General features: G+C 40.1%; 1 protein-coding gene across 1 annotated transcript in view; it reads right to left on the bottom strand.

Annotated features, from left to right (window-relative positions):
* The window catches only part of trim44 (tripartite motif containing 44), a 90,114-nt gene that overhangs the window by 32,257 nt on the left and 35,990 nt on the right, over positions 1–21,867 (bottom strand). The window contains exon 5 of the mRNA XM_061677743.1: positions 13,421–13,443. Within this exon, the coding sequence (XP_061533727.1) occupies positions 13,421–13,443 (23 nt within the window). The remainder of the gene's footprint in view (positions 1–13,420; positions 13,444–21,867) is intronic.

Here is a 21,867-nt window from a genome sequence, read left to right as displayed (position 1 = left end):
TCAACTTCATCTGTAGTCGGGACTGTGAGTTGGTTTAACCCGCTGCACGACTGACATCATGTAAGTAAGTGCTTCTCCCCCCCGTCAATCACCCACAGCTTTGCTAGTTAAACAGTTGCGTAATCTCGTCACCTTTTCTCTCTCTTTGCATCAGAATTACCATGGTGGGAGAAATGGTGTGTGTGTATGTGTGTGTGCGTGTGTGTGTGTGTGTATGCCCCCAATATCAAACTGCTCCTCACTTTTACGTTTACAGTATGTACACGCACACACAAACGCATGCACACACAGTTGCCTTCATGGACCACAATCAGCATCCATCCATCTATCAGTTAAGAGTCTTTAGAGAAGTGTACTGACAATGGTGTGCTTGTTTACGTTTAGGTACTTACTGTACTGTGTTGTCATGTCAAGTCTGCACTAGGTTGCTAATGTGGCATCAACTACACTATTATTTAAGTTATTGGTTCATGTTGATGACATCATTCTGTAACTTGTGTGGCGTACATTACCAGGTAATGGGTATGGTTAAGTTAATGCTTTTTTTGTACTGTGGATAAGTGATATTACTGCCACTTGGCAGCTGCTGAAAGTAAGTTAAAAGTTACTTTTTTCTAACTTAGTTACTTTTTAGCTCAAGTAGTCAGTACAGTAAATAAGTTACTTTACTTAACTGTGGCAACACTGATTAACAATTGTTGTAGCAGCTGCCTTGACTTTGACTGGAGGCTGCCCTAATCACTGTAAAATGCCAGGAGTAAATAGAGAGGAAAATCACAACTGTCAACTTATTTGCAGTTTGCGAGTACGACTGGTCAGCCGAACAGCGGATCTGTTAGGGTTGGGCATCGTTTGAATTTGAGCGATTCCGGTTCCGATTCCTTAGTTCGATTCCGGTTCCAAACAATTCTCGATTCCGATTTTTTAGCGGGCTGGGTCAAAAAAGTTTGCATGGTTTAAAAAAAAAAATTGGACTCGTGGTTCTTTATAACCAGTATCAATATCAAACCTACAAACTTAAAGGCAACGTGTGTGGAACTAACCCAATTGACTTAATATTCCTTAATTAATGTTTCAGCTAAAAGTTAAACATAGCATTGTTAAAAATAGTTATTTCAACTGTTTTAACTATTTTATTTTATTGTTTCACTCACCCAGTTGACTGAGAGTTGACTTCACTGACAGCATTGTTAAAATAGTTATAACAATGCTATACAGCTGCCCCTGTATTATGTTTCATCACATCAAATGGTTTATATGTGTAAGCTTTAACTTGACTTCTTGTTTTAAGCTTTTAGCCTTTTATTTTGATGAGTACGCACCGGAACTCAACATTTTGGCACGAAAACTAACTTCACACGGCACCAGTGATTGTTTTTGATTTTAAAAAATGTTTTAATGGATGATACCAAATGCTATAAAACGCTGATTCCTTTCCCTACCCACCAATGAGGCACAAGGTTAGTGTTTGTGATACTGTGAGACAACGTTAATGTTAAATTTTTCCTAATTCATTGGGATGTAAAGTTGCTACGGTGAAGTTTTAGCCCAATGTTAAGCTTTTTTCTTTTTTTTTGTCATGGGTGCTTACGTTGGTTTAAAGACTAAAATAAACGCTAAAAACCATCAGTGTAAAAGTGCAAGCAATCGTTCACTTTGTTAGCTGTCTCAATGTTGGCATAGACATATTTTATTGTTTCACTCACCCAATTGACTGAAAGTTGACTTCACTGAAGCTCCGCGCGGTGTAGGCTGAGGCTCGGAGCGCCTACGACGCTACATATCGGGAAAAAACTCCTTTGCACAATATAATCTTATTCCAAGTGTTGCCCTGAGCGGACTGGTCATTCATTTTAACAAAGTTAAGACACACTTTTGTCTGCCGCCGCTGCCGTTGGGCACAAGCACATCATCGTGCCCGTTCTTCTTTGTTGGCCGCTTCTTAGTTGCTTTTCGCCACTTCTTCACGGCTGGAGGACTAGGCATTGAAACTGGGAACCGAAATTGTAAAATGTTAACGGTTCCGGGATAACCGGAACGTTAGTCCCGGTTCCAATCGGTTCTCGATTCTTGATGCCCAACCCTAGGAGCCGTACCCGTCCTTGATGATTCACTTGATTGACGACGGGGATTTTCAAATGAAAAGTCGGTGCTTGTAGCTAATGTTACTGCGTTTCATGCATTAACTGTATTTGCTTCCATTATGTTGCAATTCGTGATTGCACTCTGTAATCATATATTTATTGAGTTAGCCCTTAGTAAATTTTAATTTCTTGGGTACATTTTTTAAATGATCCATCATTTATTCTTTTAAATCAATAGATACATTTTGTACTGAAAGTTCTTTACATGCTTGTTGAAAAGTAATGCACATCATCCGATTTTCAAAATTCTTGCTGAATTGTACTCTGGTTGAAGTGGCTGTTTTAAACTGATACATTTTTGACAGACAAAAAAAAATAAGAGGGGAATAAAGGTGTGCCCAGCCATTTGAGGGGAAAATAAATCTCAGCGACTTTGAAAGCTGGCACACACATTAAACCCACCGTGGTCCAAACCAATCAGATAGTGAAGGGCGGGATACCAGTCTGATTGGCTGTGGTCATGTGCATGTGTGAGTTTGAAATGTGGGTGCTGCCTGTGGGTGATGCCGTCAGACAGAGAGAGCTGCTAGTGTACTCAAAGTTAAGTTTTCCAACTGCTGTAGCTTTACAATGACAGAAAGTTGAGTAGTTCCAAAGTCTAATGCCACTGCGACGATGTGGGAATTTTTTTACATTTTAAACCAGATGAATGTGGCAATCCCACAAACAGCTGGTATGTCGAATATGTATGAATTCGCAACAAAAACTTACAACAGAACATAAACCTCAAAGTGACAAAATCCGTTTAAAACACAACCATCCCACTGAATTTCTTCGGCTGGGTGGTATATTTCCCATTTCCCCACAGCTTGCAAGTAAGAAATCCTATGCTTGACAACGCAAATATACTGTAAATGTGACAGCGTATATGGCACATGCTCACATATACAGCATTACTCGCTTAATAGAAAGAGATGCAGCCATTCAACGTGTTGAGAAATCAACGTTTTAAGAAATGCTGCAGATTTTTGATCGGCAGTCTTGATGCAAAACAGGTTACTTTGATTTAGTTACTTTGCACATTTTCTTAACCAACTAGAAATCTGATGAGCAATACATTGCCTGTTAAGGTATTAATGACACGCTACACCTTTGTGCCAAATGTTTGATATTTAAGTGCAATTTTAGTGCACAGAGCCAGAGTCTGTTTTATTTGTATTTTTTATTTAATTCGGAATTGTATTTATTTTTCTTCATTTCAATGCCAATGTTCAAAACTAGATTTTACAACGGTTTTATTGGCCTGATCGGTATCGGCCAATAATTCGCATTTTATGCTGATCAGATGATCTGCTTTAATGTCATAATTTACCGATCTGATCACTGATGTCATTGATCGGCTCTGCAAAAAACATTGACTCCGCGTCGCCACCGTGCACAGTATATTTGAATCCAAAAGCTTGTTTATTTTTCAGCCTTGTCGCATGTTTTTTGACGTAGTATTGTAAATATCTGACGGCCAATAAAGTTATTTAAATAAAAAAACATGCCGGCGGTGTGGGACAGACAACACGTCTGAGACAGACAACGTGATGCCTGGATCAAACTACAAGACAAATTTCGTCTTTCACGATTGCACAATGTCAGACTACTGCAATAAAATCTTGTATTCCGATACCACCGCATCCCGTTTTTCACGATCATTGGGCTTTATCTTGTCAACTCAAATGCGACCGGATACACTCGTTACCGAGGCGACGACGACAAGAGTGGATCGCGCCGACTGTATTATAAAGACAAAATGGGGAAAACCGTGTGTTGGTGGTCACCGGTGCTCAGGACAGGAAAGGACGTTCGTTTAAGGCTTGCTTGAGGTATGTTCACATACTTTTAATACGATACGGCTCGCAAGAAGGCAACAAAAACGTTATATAGCCTAGCAAGCTAGTGCTAGCACTAACGGTTGTACGTAAACATGCCGCCGTTCTGTCGAATCATGCTCTAAAGTTTTGGTGTGGGTAAAGTAATTTAATTACAGTAAGTTAGCACCCGTTATTTCTGTCATGTTGTAATGTTGGTTTGACCTGACTGATTAGAATAAACAATCTGACTAGAGCAGTGATTTCCAACCTTTATGGAGCCAAGGATATTTTACAATCGATAAATCTTTTGGCACACCAACAAACAAAAATGTCACAAAAAGTGGATACATTAATTACTGTATGTACTTCCTGCCATCTAATAGAAGACCATTCATTTGTTCTGTCTGTCACTATGCCTCACTCGCATACATAGAGGAACAAAGATACGGTATTTTCACGACCATAAGGCGCACTTAAAAGTCTTACATTTTCTCCAAAATGGACGGGGGCGCCTTATAATGCGGTGTGCCTTATGAGTGCACCAAGTTCCAAAATCTGTAAATGTTGTGTGACTTTGATGAGCGCTCCGCTTGACTGACTGTGAGCATTTCCACATTTATCAGGTATTGTTTTTTTTAAACTCGCTGATTGGCCCCAAAAATTAAGCCTAATTTTGACATTATTTCAAAGCAAGATTCAACAAATAATGTTTGCTGTTTTTTTCATTGAATTTTTAATTATTATAAGGCTTTTACTGATGGCCACAATATATATATATATATTTTTTATTTTTTTTTAAATATAAGCAAGAACTCAAAAGCCCACAAAGGTGCACTAGACTATCAGTGTGAGAGCAAAAACCAATTTACACATGCATCACAAAGAGCAAGGAGGAAAGGCAAGGAATGATATGCAGGGGGAGATGTATTTTGCACACATGGATTAACAATCCATTATTCATTGGCGCCACCGACTTGAGTGCATCAACCCAAACATAGTCGTAACCCGATTCTGCCACGCTGTAGCCTTGGATGGATTGCAGACACTTAATGCTTTATCTTTGCTCTCTGGAATCGTAGCTCTCTATCTATCCAGAGAGCAGGTCAATACGAAAAGCACTCTTAAAGTTATACACAGTGAACCAGTCAGCCCCAGCATAAACCTATACTGTACTACTACTACTAGGTACTAGACCTGATGCCGATCTGATCAGTGTGATCGGTATCGGCCGATAATTAGCATTTTATACTGATTGGCTGATCGGTTTTCATGTAATATTTCGCCGATCCAATCAATGAAAAACATTTACTCCGCGTCGCCGTCGCGTATGAATCCAAAAGCTCGTTTATTTTTAGTCTTTTCACGTGTCTTGTTGCGCAGTACTGTAACTATCAAACGGCTGATAAAGTTTTTTCAAACTTGTGTTGTAAAAAACACGTTGTCGGTGTGGGACTATTTTGTGGTGTCTCAGACAGACAACATGTAAGTTATTTGCAGTCTGTGCACAACTGAAGTACGCCGTGGGGCACGTCATCTAAATGCTTCAAAACAACAAATTTAATCAGGCACCGTAAAATGTACATAAGGAGAAGCATGCTGTGTTCAAGCAATGCAGCGTGGGGGGGGGGGGGGGGGGGGACACAAACAAAAAAACAAAGGAAAAGTCAAACGGACGCAAACTCTGGACAACACCCATCCATATAGCCGGGACAGTGAGAAAGTTAGATTAAGCAAGTAATTAAAAGTATTTATTAAAGTAATTTAATTGCAATAAAGTAATTGAATTACAGTAAGTTAGTACCCATTATTTCTATCATGTTGTAATGTTGATTTGACCTAAACTTATGTCAGTGGACAATCCTTGAATACCCCCTAGAGGTCATTGATGTTTTAACTTTTGTCTAAAATGCTAGAGAATAATTTTGAGCTGGGAAGGGCTCCAGCACGTCTGCGACCCTAGTGAGGATAAGCGGTACAGAAAATGGATACAGTACTCAGTATTCAGTACACAAGTATATACAATAAATGAACAAGTCATGTAAATGGGCTCATTACTCCATCTTGTGATCGGATCGGTGATCGGTTAACGTTTTTTTCAAACTTGCTGATCGTCCCCAAAAATCCTGATCGTGTAAAGCCTACTAGGTACTTGACAAAAAATATGAAGCGGCATCACAGCACATCACTATAATTAAAATATAGGCTGGTATTTCTGATTGACAAACATCCATCCATCCATTTTCTGAGCCGCTTCTCCTCACTAGGGTCGCGGGCGTGCTGGAGCCTATCCCAGCTATCATCAGGCAGGAGGCGGGGTACACCCTGAACTGGTTGCCAGCCAATCGCAGGGCACATACAAACAAACAACCATTCGCACGCAGTCACACCTACGGGCAATTTAGAGTCTCCAATTGATGCATGTTTTTGGGATGTGGGAGGAAACCGGAGTGCCCGGAGAAAACCCACACACGCACGGAGAAAACATGCAAACTCCACACAGGCGGGGCCGGGGATTGAACCCACACATTTTCAGGAAATGTAAACAAATTTTTGCATAAGTGGCGCAAAAGATTGTGTGCCTCAAACAACAAGGACAGATATTGTCCATTCTACCAAATTATCATCAATCATCTTCTGCTTTTCCAAGTGATCCCAAGATTTTCCCAGGCCAAACAAGAGACATAGTGCTCCATATTTGAAGACTGCAACGTGCGCCGGAGCGCAACTGGTGCGCATCTTGATATCTGTTCCAGCGCAAGGCTCGCTGTACGTGTTTCCCTATTTTGGCAGACAGGTCTGCGCCAAGCTGTGCACAGCTGAGGTGTGTCCTTTGGCTTCCATCCAGAGCATGTGACATTTTGTTGACTGAGGGCTCTATTGAGAGCTCTATTTTTCTTCATTTTCATGCAAGCACTAGACTCGCTAGGCGTTGGCAGACCTGGGTGTGCCCTTGGAGATGCTCTTGGCGGAGTGACATTATGGTGTCAGAAAATTCATTTATACTTAGACCTGCTAATACCACATCTAAGTTGTGACGTGGGGACCTAAGCAGATTTTGGTGAATCTGATCGGTGTACATGCAGGCAGACAGAAAATACGAGGTCCTCAGACATGTGTGGTGGATAACAGATTTATTTCAATAGTGGGCATCCAAACCTCTTCATCATTGTAGAAATAAATTCATTAAATGGATTATTATAATCATCATGGTTTTTTTAATTTTAATTTTTTTATTCACTTACTGGCCAGCACACCGCTATGGGGGTCGGGGTTGGGGGGTGTAAACGAACGATCGTTTCAGGGGATACAAATCAGTGAGGTCCATGGACACATTTAGTCGCCAGCGATTTTTCAGCAGCTCATTCTGTATTAATAAGGGAATACTGCCAATGTTCAATGCTCAGTGTCCCTGAGACCTTTTCCGCATAAGTGGCCCGCCATGAGAAAACTAGCAACAACTCGGCCTGACACAAGTCACGTAAAAATGAAAGATTAAATAAAAATAGAAAAAAGAATTTAAGAAATGAGTGATTTTCTGGTTTTTTTTGTTTTTTTTTTGCAGATTATGCAATTTGAAGTCATGAAGAAGTGAGTCCAAGTTTCAATCAACAATATTGGGGGCCATAAAACCTTTGTGTTGGAATCTGAGTCGTTTGAATCCTAGCTCCGGAGTGTTGGGGGTGTGGGACATGACAGTAAATTAGCTTCAAGTTTGCCCCACCACGCTGATCTTTCTCTCTCTCTCTTAGCTTCATACATTACACGTCGCGCCGCTCACAGCACTTCTGGTTCTACGGTGCTTGTGTCAACATAAAATCATGAGTTTCAAAATAAGAGTCTATATGTATAAATGAGTTAAAACTTGCCTGATGGGCAGAATAATGCCCGCGGGCCAGATAGGACCCCCTGATGGGCCAGTTATGGCCCACAAGCCATATGTTTGACACCTCTGGCTTAAATTGTTCAATTTGTACGTACAAACAACGTGTCTCGTAGTCCTAATAGTGCTGTGTTTGAATAAAGTGCTTTGTGTGTGTCTGCCTGACTCCCTGCTCCTGACACTGCCGGTCATTTGAGAAGCCAAAAGGCATCTTTATATTCTCACGGTCCCGTGGCCGTCAACGCCCGCATTGCATCATGTGACCGAAGAATTGGCCCTCTCCGTAGGTTGACGCGCACCCAGTAAAAATTCTTGCTGCGCGTACAGCGCCGTGGAGATCATCTCTCGTGATTGGTCCATTTTAGTCACATGCTGTGATGACGTACTCAGCATGCCCCTTGGTTCTACATACCATCTACGCCACCGCCTTCTTGATAGATTTTGCAGCATAATTAATTAATCTGGTCATCTAGGTCAATTTGTTCTAGCAGACACTGTTCCACGGTCGCCATTGTTGTTGCTTTGTTTCTTGTTACTGAAAGGAAAGTAAAAAAGGCTTCCGGAAATGGCCAAAAAAATGCAGAGGAAACTCCACCTCGTGGTGTCCTAGCCAATACCAGCTGTAGCGACACCCTCGACTTGGAGGTGAACTGCAGTACATTTTCAAAACTGCGCGTGTGGGTTGAGGTCGAGTACAAAGGCAAACTACGCGCGGGACAGCCGCAGTGACTGCAGCGCGGTCATCGTGTAGTGTCTCTCTTGGCGAGTCGTGATTTTTTTCATGACGAAATGCAGCTTCCTCACTGCCTTAATTTCATAGTTCTATACTATGTCCTCCAACCATGATGCCCTGACACAGCCCTGCCTTGCTTAGCTCATCTATTTGACCACGTGAAGGGCAAACTACTCAGACAGATAGGCGGATAAGATATCCTCCAGTGTCTCCACTTCAATGCCCTCTGAGGAATGTCCCCTAAGTACATTTAGACTATGAAAAAAGAAGACAAAAACTGACTCGGTTCAACATAGTAGATGGTTTGGCCTTGGAATTTGCTTTCAATTACCATTATAAAACAGAACATTCCAGATAACTCCTACAATAAATGAAACATGAAGTAGTGACCAAATATTTATTATATTAATATATAAATCTTTAAGAAGGGGTGTGCCGATCCAATCTTTGAGATCAGAAATCGGTCCGAGGCCAGCAAAAAAAAAAAAAAAAAAAAAAAAAAAAAGATGATTGGATCAGACTGGGTCTAAACTTTTACCACTCTTATACTTGACAAGCTCCCAAAAATTAACGTTGAACTCGCAGCACTTAGAGCGGGTACGGAAAGTATTCAGACCCCCTTAAATGTTTCATTCTTTGTTATATTGAAGCCATTTGCTAAAATCTTTTAAGTTCATTTTTCCCTCATTAATGTATACACAAGCACCCCATATTGACAGAAAAAAAGCAGAATTGTTGAAAAACCTTGGCCAGATATGTGCCTTGCCACAATCCTGTCTCTGAGCTCTTCAGGCAGTTCCTTTGACCTCATGATTCTCATTTGCTCTGACATGCACTGTGAGCTGTAAGGTCTTACTTATACAGACAGGGGTGTGGCTTTCCTAATCAAGTCCAATCAGTATAATCAAACACAGCTGGAACCATCTCAAGGATGATCGGAAGAAATGGACACCACAAAGAGTGAAAAATCTAAGGGGGTCTGAGGATAAGCGGAACAGAAGATAGATGAATGAATGAATAAATACTTTGCGTACCCACTGTATATCTCTCAAAATAATTAATATTGGTACACAAACACTGTATAAACACATACAAAAGGGCAATATAATAATACTCTCAGGCATATATTTTTCAAACTTTGTGAAAAACGAGTTCTATGAAAAATATTCGATTGTGACGTCTTCTAATCTCTTTGTTACTGCAAGTGTGGATCTCATTGCGTGCATCATATTGCCCCTCAGAGGTCAAGCTGTGCACAGCAGGAACAGCGAATAAAACTATACCCGAGATTCATTGCCCCCGGGGGTACATGTGGAGAAACCAAATCCTGTTCTCACAATATACTGACAGTAAAAAAAAAAAACTGAATTGAACTTGAATTGTAATTTTGGTATTTATCCATCCATCCATTTTCCGTACCGCTATTTCCTCACTAGGGTCGCGTTGTCCCCGCATGTACGGGGAGAACATGCAAACTCCACACAGGCGAGGCTGGGATTTGAATCCCGGTCCTCAGAACTGTGAGGCAGATGTGCTAACCCGTCGACCAACATGCCGCCGTATTTTGGTATTTATTTATTTGTTTGTTTATTTATTTATTTTACTGAGAGGGGTCCCTCAATGGGAAATTCAACTCTCACTCCGATGTTTGTGTTGCACACCACACACAGTACCAGATCACACACGTGCAGGCATGCAAGGAGAGGGTACAGGGTACATTATTACTCCAATCTGTCCGAAAGCTTAATAGTGTTCACACAAATGAACTTGATGTCCATAGATATAGAACATATGTAAAACACAAAAGAAGGGTCAGGAAGTGCAAGGGAGATGTGGAGTGAGTGCAGAGGGATGAAATTTACATTTAAATGCATCTCATAAGGGTCTGGTGGATGAGCTGAGAACTGAAAAGCAAGATTTAAATTCAGAAGATCTTTGCAGGCATTGTATTGATGTGTAACTGGTGGAATGATGTGTGGGGGTATAAGGATTATGGTCCGGAAAATGCTTTTGTCTATGGTAGTGATATTGGGCGATACTGGGCTGAGACAGCAGAATTCTGTTGCTGCTGTATAATCATTCACAGTATTTGATACTTTTAATTGTATTGTCAAACCTAGGGATGGACATGAAAGCAAATTAATGGTTTGTCAAGAATTCAGCTCATTGTCTGGGATTGGTAATTAATCGTTTCTTGAAGCATTTCAGACAAAATTGGTGCATTACCGTATTTTCACAACCATCAGGCGCATTTAAAAGTCTAAAATTTTGGAAAAATGGACGGGGCACCTTATAATGCGGCGCGCCTTATGTGTGCACCAGGTTCCAACATCTATAACTGTTGTTGTGTGATGAGCGCTCCTCTTGACTTATTATTTATTTTATTTTTGACAGCTTGACTGACTGGGAGCATTTCCTGTCGAAACGCTGCTTATACAGAGGAAAAGCGGACGTGGCTGAGGACAGCATGCAGACGTAAAGGGGGAAGGGTGCATGAAAGTGGACGCTTAAGTCACATCCCCAGTAGGTATATAGCGCTGGGGTGTGCATTGTGCCAAACAACATCAGTTTGGCTAAGGACCCCCCCACAATCCATTCATATGTGAATGGATTGTGGATGCTTGGGCGAAGGTATCTGTTTTGACTATTGTTCGAGCTTTCGCGAAAGGCGGCATCATTGCTGAACAGCCCTCCGGCAACAAGACTGACTCTGACAAGTACGAGAGGGAACCTGGCGTGTTGGTGGAGAACTTGCTCAGCTGTTCATTTCGGATACAGAAGATGAGGACTTTGATGGATTTGTGGATGAGGATTAATAAAAAAATAACATGATTACATTGTTAAATACTTCAATAAAGTACAACCGAACTCAATTTTGCTCCCGCTGCCTTTTTAAAAACATTGTTTTAGCGTGCATCCATGCTACCGTATGTTTTAGGCTAGCGTATGTTTTACCATGCCTGCGGCCAATAATGAGGTGCGCCTTATGTATGTGTTAAATACAGAAATAGACCCTGTAACTGAGACTGCGCCTTTTAATACGGTGCACCCTATGGTCGTGAAAATACGGTACTTGGCTGCAACCAGCAGAGATGCTGCTGATTACTTACAAACATTTGTGGGCCAAAGGAACAACAAAATATCATTAGTTATGGGAAAATGAGCTACGGTCACAGAACCCACTGATATGGCAACCTATTCAAAGTGTAATAATCTTCTCAGTACTACAGAGGGATCGAAAAAGGAGTTCAGAACATTCAAAGAGATTCTCTCTGATAATTTAAAAATCATAATTATTGATTCATTAATTTTACACAAATATGATCAAGGATGTAGTCAAATGCTCACCCCTAGTCAAACCATGAAATAATGATCTCAAGGAGACAATCAATTCACAAATAAAGCTGTCTACTACAGTTCTTCGCAATATTTCCCCTTGCAATACTTCTCTGCAAAGTTATTTCCCACTAGCTACATTTGATTCTGCCCAACTGCATTTTAGTGCAATATGGGAGACTGGAGAGTAATTATGTCAGGGAGTGTGTAAGATGTAGCAGTTAACCTTGGTCAAAGGCAGTTGCATCTTGCCCTTCGGTCCAGCCTTTCTGCCATCTGCTCCAAACTGGGAGCTCATAATACTGGCTGAACCATCAATGACATATTTACACATCAGCACACAGACGGCTTTCTTGCTCATAAAAAGGAGGGAATATTATGCATGCATACAGAACCCAAGAGATGACATGATAGCGATTTATAAAACACATGCACGACTTACAACTTGCGCTCGCAAGAGGCCTAATTGTGCGCACAATAAATCTTACTTGTATCTCCTACATGTGCAAGAGCTCCAGTGAGGACTAACGAAGAGGAGGGGCGTGGTTCAAATTAATATATTGTGCGTGCATTATTTTGAAAAGCGCGTGTAAGATTTACTAAAGCGCATGCGTGATATACAATATGTAATGACAGAACAGCACGTACTGGGGTGAAGTTTGCACACACACCAGGGTTATAGTAGTTTTGGATTTTCCATTGTAGTTAGTTTTTATTTCGTTTTGACTTTTCTTTTTCAAATTCAGTTTTAATCAGTTTTTAGAGCAGGTTTGTTAGTTTTAATTAGTTTTTTTTTTTTTAAATGCTTCGTTTTAGTTTAGTTTTTATTAGTTTCAGTATTAGTTTTAGATTTTTTTTACACAGGGGATTTGTGAAGTGTGTGGAAAAAAAATTACAATAAATATTGTGTAATCAAAACTCGATAAAAAAAAATTTATTTGAAAAGAATTATTAACTTTCTAACGTTCCATCGACAAATCAAATGCAGGGCTTGTATAATAGTCGACAGAATTTGAAGTGCAATAAGTAGTGTAAATAATACCGCTTGTAAGGTGAGCTCAGATGCATCACAAGTACAGAAAAAAACATTCATGAGGCACATGCTGTCATATGGCCTTTTTAAAAATGTGTTTAACTTACATGCCAATAAGAACTTGATAGTTTTTTGTGGTTGTTGTGTTCTTTCCCTTGTAGCTAAATTTGCAGTTTACTATAATAAACTTGCGACACATAAATACTCAGCAAGAGAGATCAGGCACACGTAAATAAGAGCAACTAATTGCCTTGCTGGGAAACCAACGTGAAAGGATGGCTTTGGAGGATAGGGAGTACTTGAGGTGCATAGGTGAGCTTGTATTGGTATTGAACATTGGGTGAGTAACATGTTGTATGTTAGTTTGCAGCTTGGAGAATATTATGACTGTTAAGAGACCTGAAAGAAGTGGTTTTGAAGTGCCCTAAGTTTACGCTTAAATATCATGCTGTAAAAAAAAAAGGTGACCCTGGATCAAATTGGTGTTCTTACCTTGGTCTAGGCTCAAAGTCATTCTGCAAGCAGAGAGAAAGACAAAAATAGAGTAAGAATAAAACACAAAAAATGATTCTGCAGGTGCTGTGGGTAATAAAGTAAAAGGTAAACAACATAATTCATATTAAATAGGGCCACAGCTGGTGTGGCTCTAAATCTGACCCATTAATTCTGACTCTCAATTTGCGATCAGAAGGGATGCTTCTCTTTTCTTTTTATCAGCTATTTTGGCAGTTCATTTTCCAGTGTTAGCATTATAGAATAACTACCAGACATACATTTAATAAAGACAAGAAAATATAAATATTAAAATAAAAATTATGAAACACTGTATTTGCAATCCAGCAAGAAGAAAATTAGTCATAAACCCACATTGTAAGTCAAGGGGCTCTATTTTCCTGACAAGCACAAATCCAATAACTCTGCGAATGGGGGGGGTTAGATCGGGTCGTCATAATCTCTCAGACGCATGTAAGCGGCGTATTTAACGAAAGGGTCTGTCTGCGCCGGTGGCCGTAAACACACCCAAATGTATTCGCTGCCAATCAAAGTGGCTTAAATTCATTCATTCCCTTTGAGTGAGCCGCAGTGACGGTCTCGCATGAATGGAGAGAGCTATCCGTGCATCACTGGAGCATTGTCACTTGGCTGGTGTAACAAGGGAGAACTTGATTAAATACAGGACGAGCAGGAGACTTAAATATGTCTGCGAATTTATGAATTTATCCCCATCGATGCATGTGCTCCACCCCCTCGCCCCACCCTCTGAATAGCTGTAGTGGGTGATTTAAAGGGGAAAAAAAGGGCTCATGATGATGATAATAATGATGACGTGTTCAATGAACTGCTTTCTACAATAATTCAGAGGGTTCGATGTCTGCTGTTCAAATATTCTTGAATGAAATACGTCTGATCCATCCAGCCACCAATAATCCATTCAATTAATTTATTTCTACAATTATTGAGAAGTTTGGATGCCCATTGTTGAAATAAATCTATCATCCACCACACACTTCAGAGGACCTCGTGTGTCTGTCTTCCTACACCAATCAAATTAACCACTATTGCGTTAGATCTAGGGGTGGGCGATATGGAAAAAAATAAAAATAAAAATAAATAAATAAACAAACATTTTTATTTTATTCTATGATCATTTGACAATATCCTTAAAAAAAAAAAAGAAAGAAAAAAACGGTGTAAATCTCGACTTACTTCCCAGGACATTTATTGATGGACACAGCATTTCAGAACAACACCATGTTTATTTTGTAAATTGCTTCATACATCAAATGTGAAACATTGTACAAGAATCTCATATGGCAATATTTAACAATTAATAACTTCAAGTTATGTCCAGACAGTATACAGGACAATATGCCGAATCAGGTTTGCGCAATAGTATTTTAGTTACGCTTTGGTAACAAAACAAAAACAATCATGATGACATCAAAATCTAACCTAATAAAATATTTTAAAACAAATAGATTTGTCACTACAACACACACTGGCCTCCAAATCTGGCTAGAACACTACAGAAAGAAATGTAGTTGATGGCATTCTTTATGTCTTGCCAATGTTTACTTGCTTTGGCATATGGTACTTGTTTGCTAAATGACTCGGTGAGGGTTTTCTGAGTCTGTTGTGCAGATATAAGCACCATTTTGAGCTAATACAATCCTGAGTCTTTTTGGGAATGATGCAACAAATTTTTCACACCTGGATGTGGGGATCCTCTGCCATTCCTCCTTGAAGATCCTCTCCAGTTCCGTCAAGTTGGATGGCGAATGTTGCCATTTTCAGGTGCTCAGATGGGTTTAAGTCAAGGCTCTGGCTGAGCCATTCAAGAACAGTCACGGAGTTGTTCTGAAGCCACGCCTTCGTTATTTTTGTAGTGTGCTTAGGGTCATTGTCTTGTTGGAAGGTGAACCTTCAGCCCAGTCTGAGGTCCTGAGCATTCTGAAGAAGGTTTTTGTACTTGGCCGCATTCATCTTTCCTTCGATTGTGACCGGTCGTTCTGTCCCTGCAGCTGAAAAACACCCCCACAGCATGATGCTGCCACCACCATGCTTCACTGTTGGGACTGTATTGGACAGGTGATGAGCAGTACCTGGTTTTCGCCACACATACCGCTTAGAATTAAGGCCCCGACTGCTCAGTTTGGCTGGACGGCCAGCTCTAAGAAGGGTTCTGGTCTACATTTTGGATAGATTGTACAGTAAATGGTAAATTATATTAAATGTTAATTCATGTTCTTATCAATTAAAGTAATGTTGTGATAATTCACTTGCTATTTGATAATCCTCAATCAGGATCTTAAGGCCTTTAAATAGTTTTTAGTTGAAGACAAACAATATTCTAAATCTTTGGTGCTAAATATTAGTAGACTAACTTTAGCTTTCAGATAATTGTAACAGATTTCAAAAGCAGGAAAAAGTGGTCTAAATTACATAAAGGAATGGGGAGGAGGCCGTGACTATGTTTGCCTTTGGCCCCAAAATGACTAGCTAGTTACACCTTGGTTCGAGCCAGCACTGCCACTTGGCATGACAATCAAAGTGGGATTAGCGGCTCGTGCATTGATGAAGAAGGCAGCTAGCTAGCTGTGAGAACTAATGTGAACTACAGAAAGGACTTTTGAGTTTTGGTGCAGGCAATTTTGATTCGCTAGCTTGGTGAACATGGGCAATATTCGCTCTGCCACATCCTGTTTCAATTACCCATTGGCGAGATGGCCAACGGGCAGTGCGAAGCCTGGCATTGAATCCATCGCAACTGGACAAACAGAAAAGTACAGTTGCGATGGATTCAATGCCCTGAGAATGAAACTACCTGGATGAATGATAATATTCATAGGCAAAAGCCTAATAAGCCACTGATGTCGAAAGGTGGGGCTTTTATTTTGAAGTTGGCAATTGGTCTCCACAGTGCGCTGGTGACATCCAGCATGTTGCCGTGGTGCTTTATTTTCTTTATGCCATGGTGCTTAATAAGAATAACCTTGTTGCAGCTGGCTTGACTTCGACTTTTTGAAGGGAGGCAGCGGTTGATTACATGATGGTTTAAAACTTGCTAGTATATTGTCCAAACCATCATGTAATCAACCCTTAGTTCTGCTAGTTATCGCAGCATACAGGGGGAGCCCGATATCTTTATTTCTGGCTTTGGTTCAGGCACGTTTGCAAGGGCACCTATGATGTTAATTTCAGTCGACAGCAGAGGGCAATGTTGCCCAAAATGGCCGCCTCTTTGAACAGGTGAAAATGTATTAGTTTATCTGTTTAATTCTTTTTCCACAAACACAATATTAATCGGAATACCATGTTTAGACTAGTGGGGACATGTACAACATACCCTTGCCTCACATTGTTTCCCTTTCAGTCCCCTTTAGAGGTGCATTTAAAAAAAATCCCATTCAAAACAATGGAAATTGGAAGAATCTGTTAAGATCGTTTCGGATTTTTTCATGATTTTGGGGTCCTTGTATCCCACTCCAAAAGCTACGCCCTTGCACTGAGCAACAACAGAATCACATCTCCACGTTCAAAACCAACATAGCAACATTCTATAGTTACAGTAAATGACACTCTTTAAAGGAGTGTTCACAAATCAAACCTTGACACAGAGCAGAAAATGGATGAAACAATTGTCATTCACACTATTTTCTTCTTAAACTGAATTATGTTTATTCATTGAGGCGTTAAAGACAGAAGTTTTACTATTTTAGTTTTAGCAATAACTTGCTGTCTGCCTCATCAAGCTTAAAATGTAATGTTTCAGATCTTATAAAATACTTTGTTTTAAATATTTGAACACGGTGTGGGGGTGGGTAGGTGGTTGTTGCGGGGTGCTTGGGACTCAAAAGTCCACTTGAGATATGCTAACATTCCAAAAAGAACCAATCCACTGGTTGTACAACATATTTGCAAAGAGACTTTTCTTGTTGCTTAACATAAGCAAAATTTTGCTGTAAGGGAGTAATTGGAGCGTAAATGGGAAGTGTGTTTATTCAGCTTGATTCCCAAGTTGCTCTGAGCTCTCATAGCCATTAATTGAGCTCAACTTGTTGTCTTGAGCAGCTAGTCGGATGGGCGATAACAAAAACATAAAGCAATAAATGTATTTCTTTTCTTTCATTTGTACAGTTAATGTGCAGTTGCTTGGGGCTAGATGCATATAAAAACCCCAATTCCAATGAAGTTGGGACGTTGTGTTAAACATAAATAAGAACAGAATACAATGATTTGCAAATCATGTTCAACCTATATTTAATTGAATACACTACAAAGACAATATATTTAACGTTCAAACTGATAAACTTTATTGTTTTTAGCAAATAATCATTAACTTAGAATTTTATGGCTGCAACACGTTACAAAAACGATGTTTCTGATTCAGATTTTTTGCTGACATGAACTGAAATTTTGAAAATACACTTAAAAACAAGTAGGATTCCTAACACCAGCAGTAATAGTTAAAAGAGACAGAGAAGAATTAATTTGAATGATGGATACATTTTCAGTACCATAGCTGAGGGTATCCCAGTGGTATAGAATATCCATCCATCCATCGATCCATCCATCCATTTTCTGAGCCACTTCTCCGCACTAGGGTCGCGGGCGTGCTGGAGCCTAGAATAGTTAATGATAACTTCCGCAAAAAAGTATCCAAAGTGGTTTGGGCTGGTTTGTCACTATCAGTACTGTCTGTGAACCCTATGGGCTTAACGTGTAAGGTCCTATGCTCTCATCTGGAGAGAGGTGGTAGATAAAGATCAACCATTTTTGTTTGGCCCCAAGCCAGAAGAATATTTAACATGACCTGTTCTTCAGATAAAAGTTTGGATGCTGAATCAATAGGTTCAGATGGATGTTTTTTTTTTTTTTTTTTTAACTGACAAGGTTGTCTGACAATGTTGCATGGTTCTTTATGTTTACGGACGAGCAAATGATTTTCTTATCTTTCGGTTATGGAGCCGCAAGCAGCGCTTTTCATGAACAAAAGTTGAAAATACGTTTAATTCTAATGGGTGGAGGAAGAGAACTGGTAAACGAAATCAGTCTGCTCTTTATAGAGATGGATAAATGAAAAGAGACTACATCCCTCAGGCTTTGCTAAGGCTTCATCGAAAAACAAAATAACTGTTGTTTTGCTCATTTGTTTACACAACAACAACTTTTGGATCATAATGTTGCAAATGTGCCCTGCAGTCCAAGTTTTAAAAACAACACTGTGTTTCTGTCCAAAACATTGAAAATTACTTTTATCCTTATTAAATCAATAATCAACGCAAACTAGAACTAGTAGACATTCCAACAGCTTCTTCCCTCTTGCGATCAACTTCTTAAACACCTAACCTATAATTCCATTACAACAAGCTGGCAATTTTTTGACTTGAGTTCGTTGTCACATTTCTGTGGGGCCAATTATGTATTACTTGTGCACTCACTGTAGTTGTCTCGCCATGCTGCACTATTTGCATATACTGGCCACTCATGCCAGAGTAGCATCTGCTCCATTTGCACACTGATTGAGGAGTATCTGTAACATTTGCACAACCGACATTGTCCCAGATGATCGCACTACTCGTCACTTTAAACCGCATACACTCCTTGAAGTCTCAGCGCCCTTTGCACAATGGTCATTGCACCGGACTATTGCAATATTAGTCGTTCAAACTGCTCTAAGTGCTAGAGGACTCTGCATCTTTTTGCACAATTGTTTTTTGTCAATGTCTTTATGTCCCCAAAGTGTTCTGTAAATTGACTGTTTGTTGTACTAGAGCGGCTCCAACTACCGGAGACAAATTCCTTGTGTGTTTTGGACATACTTGGCAAATAAAGATGATTCTGATTCTGATTCTGAAATGTTAAGTTTAGCGATTTATTTATGTATTTATTATTATTTATTATAGAGTTATGTAATGCTTATCTGGTGTAAATTTAGTGCATTACCGACAAATGTCGAAGTCTAACCGTGCAAATAGTCCCCCAATATACGGTATACTTATGAATAAGATTCAGGGGAATAAGCGGGTAATGCAAATGTGCATGTTTCTTTACCAAATGACATCACCAACTACTAGTGCACAGCGTTTTAGCGCATTTATGTAAAGTGTTATCATTTTAGAGTTCTGCTTTTGTCGTGTTGTTGGCATGGGGTAGGGTTAAGTAAAGACACCATAAATATGTATTGATAATTCAACCTATTAATAAAATATGTTTATATTATAATTGCTATGTTTTCTAGAAAACTGCCTTGGTCATTGTGTCTAATGTGAAAACCCCCTGCACTATTTAGCCATAATTTCAATGAAGTGAGAGTTAAGGTATAATAACACAAGATTTAATGCATATAAAACAGGATCTAAAGAAATATCTTAACAATTGTGGGTTCAAACGTGCCTTAAAGGGGACATATTATGGAAATTTGACATTTTATTGTTTCTGTACGGATAGTTGGGTCTCCAGATTGTCTGCGTACCAATCGAGAGTGAATTTAAACAGCTAAGTAAATCTTTTGTTACCTACCTATTTCTTAATATGTGTCTGCGAGTGAGCAGTTATGCATGTCAACACCACTGTGGAGCTAATTTAGATAATAAACAACCCCACACTGTATTTGTGACCAGCTTGAGTGGCCGAAGATCCAGAGACCCTTTTACGTGACGTCTGGATTCTGGACACCAGACTACATGGAAGCACTAGCATGTCAAAGCTAAAAAATAAGCAGAGCTGCAGTGTTAGCATAATAGTATCAGCTTTAGCCAACAGCATTAGTATCTGATAACCAGCACATACTCATATGTTTGACTACGCTCACAACGTGGGTGTTTGTATTTTTCTTTGGCAATGTCATGCACCACACCACCCCATTAACTGACAAGTGTAATTTGGTGGCTTGCTCATAAATACTGCCTTTAAGAGTGATTGCTCACTTCAGTGGAAATGTACTCAAATCTTTTTGGGACTTGCTTTAAAGGAGGGGTCTGGGTATATGGTTAAATTCGCCAATGGTGGCTTCGAGCAAGTGCCATAAATTTGCTAACACTAGGTGTTAGCAACTGATAAGCGGTACTTACTTGATTGCTCGGTAGATTTGTCAACATGGTGGTAGGTGGGGGAGTATTTGTGTTTGGCGATGTGCTTTGACACAATCACAGGTCTGTACAGTAATTGGTTGAAAAGAGAATCCATGCTGGTTTTGTTGGGGCAGTCACTTGTTGAGATTTGGGGCCCTAAATTCAGCCAATTTTAGCTCTACCTCTTGTCATCATGGTAACAAAAGCTGTACTCACCACTGGCCCAGCAGTATGTGGGGCGGGACGAGAGCAAGCTCATTTGCATGAGGCTGGGTCACTCTCTCAAGCAGGATGATTTCAGCAAAATAAGCAACATACTGTGTAAAGGTGCTATAATTCCTTATCTTTGGGGTCGTTTTACTTTTTTTTTTTTTTTTTTAAAGTGAGAAGGTGAGAAGCTTGGTCATCTGGGAGGGGATCAGATTCGAGGTGCTGCTCCTCCGCATTGAGAGGAGTCAGATGAGGTGGCACGGGCTTTTGGTTAGGATGCCCCCGGGACATGTTCCACCGGGAGGAGGCCCAGGGGATGGCTCAGGATATGCTGGAGAGACTATGTCTCCCGGCAGCATATACAAACACAAAGTAGTTCCAGGGCTAGTGTCATAAACAGATTATAGTGTATAATGCAGCATTCAGTGGAAGTGCACTAAAAACAGTGGACTTATTTGATGATAGAATTAAATTCAGATTATCCATTGACAGCCCAAATTAATCAAGAATGAATCAGTCCATCTCTTAGTCTACCTTAAACTGTAACAGGACAACCACAAACAATCAATTAATTAACAGAGATACAACCTATATCACCCGCGGCAGCATCAAGAGTACAGTAAAGATACCCTGGTTGATGTTCACCGATGCCAAATATAGGCATTTGATGTTTTCAGTTGTGGACACAGAGCAGTAAATGCTTCCTCTACAGGTTTTAAATGAAAGGGCGAGGGAGGATGTTCAGTGTTTCTGAATTTAAAAGGGATGGAAGTATGTAATATGCTTCAGGCCTCTGAAAAATTAACGTCAGTGCAAGTATTGTCAAACTGCTTTCACATATTTAAGGAAGAAGTCATTTGTCCTGACAAACTACTGACCAGCATAGAAACACATTCTCAAGCATACTCAAGTTTCTTTTCATTAGAACCACACTAAATGTTTATTCTGACCAACCAATAGCATGTAATTGCTTATTGACAAGCTTGTCTTCCATCCATCCATTTTCCTCCGCTTATCTGAGGTCGGGTCACGGGGGCAGCAGCCTCAGCAGGGAAGCCCAGACTTCCCTCTCCCCAGCCACTTCATCCAGCTCTTCTGGGGGGATCCCTAGGAGTTCCCACGCCAGCCGGGAGACATAGTCTCTCCAGCGGGTCC

This window comes from Phycodurus eques, chromosome 5 (assembly GCF_024500275.1).
Source record: "Phycodurus eques isolate BA_2022a chromosome 5, UOR_Pequ_1.1, whole genome shotgun sequence".
NCBI classification, from domain to species: Eukaryota; Metazoa; Chordata; class Actinopteri; order Syngnathiformes; family Syngnathidae; genus Phycodurus; species Phycodurus eques.
Note: the sequence above shows the minus strand (reverse complement) of the source record. Positions and strands in the feature narration are given on the sequence as shown.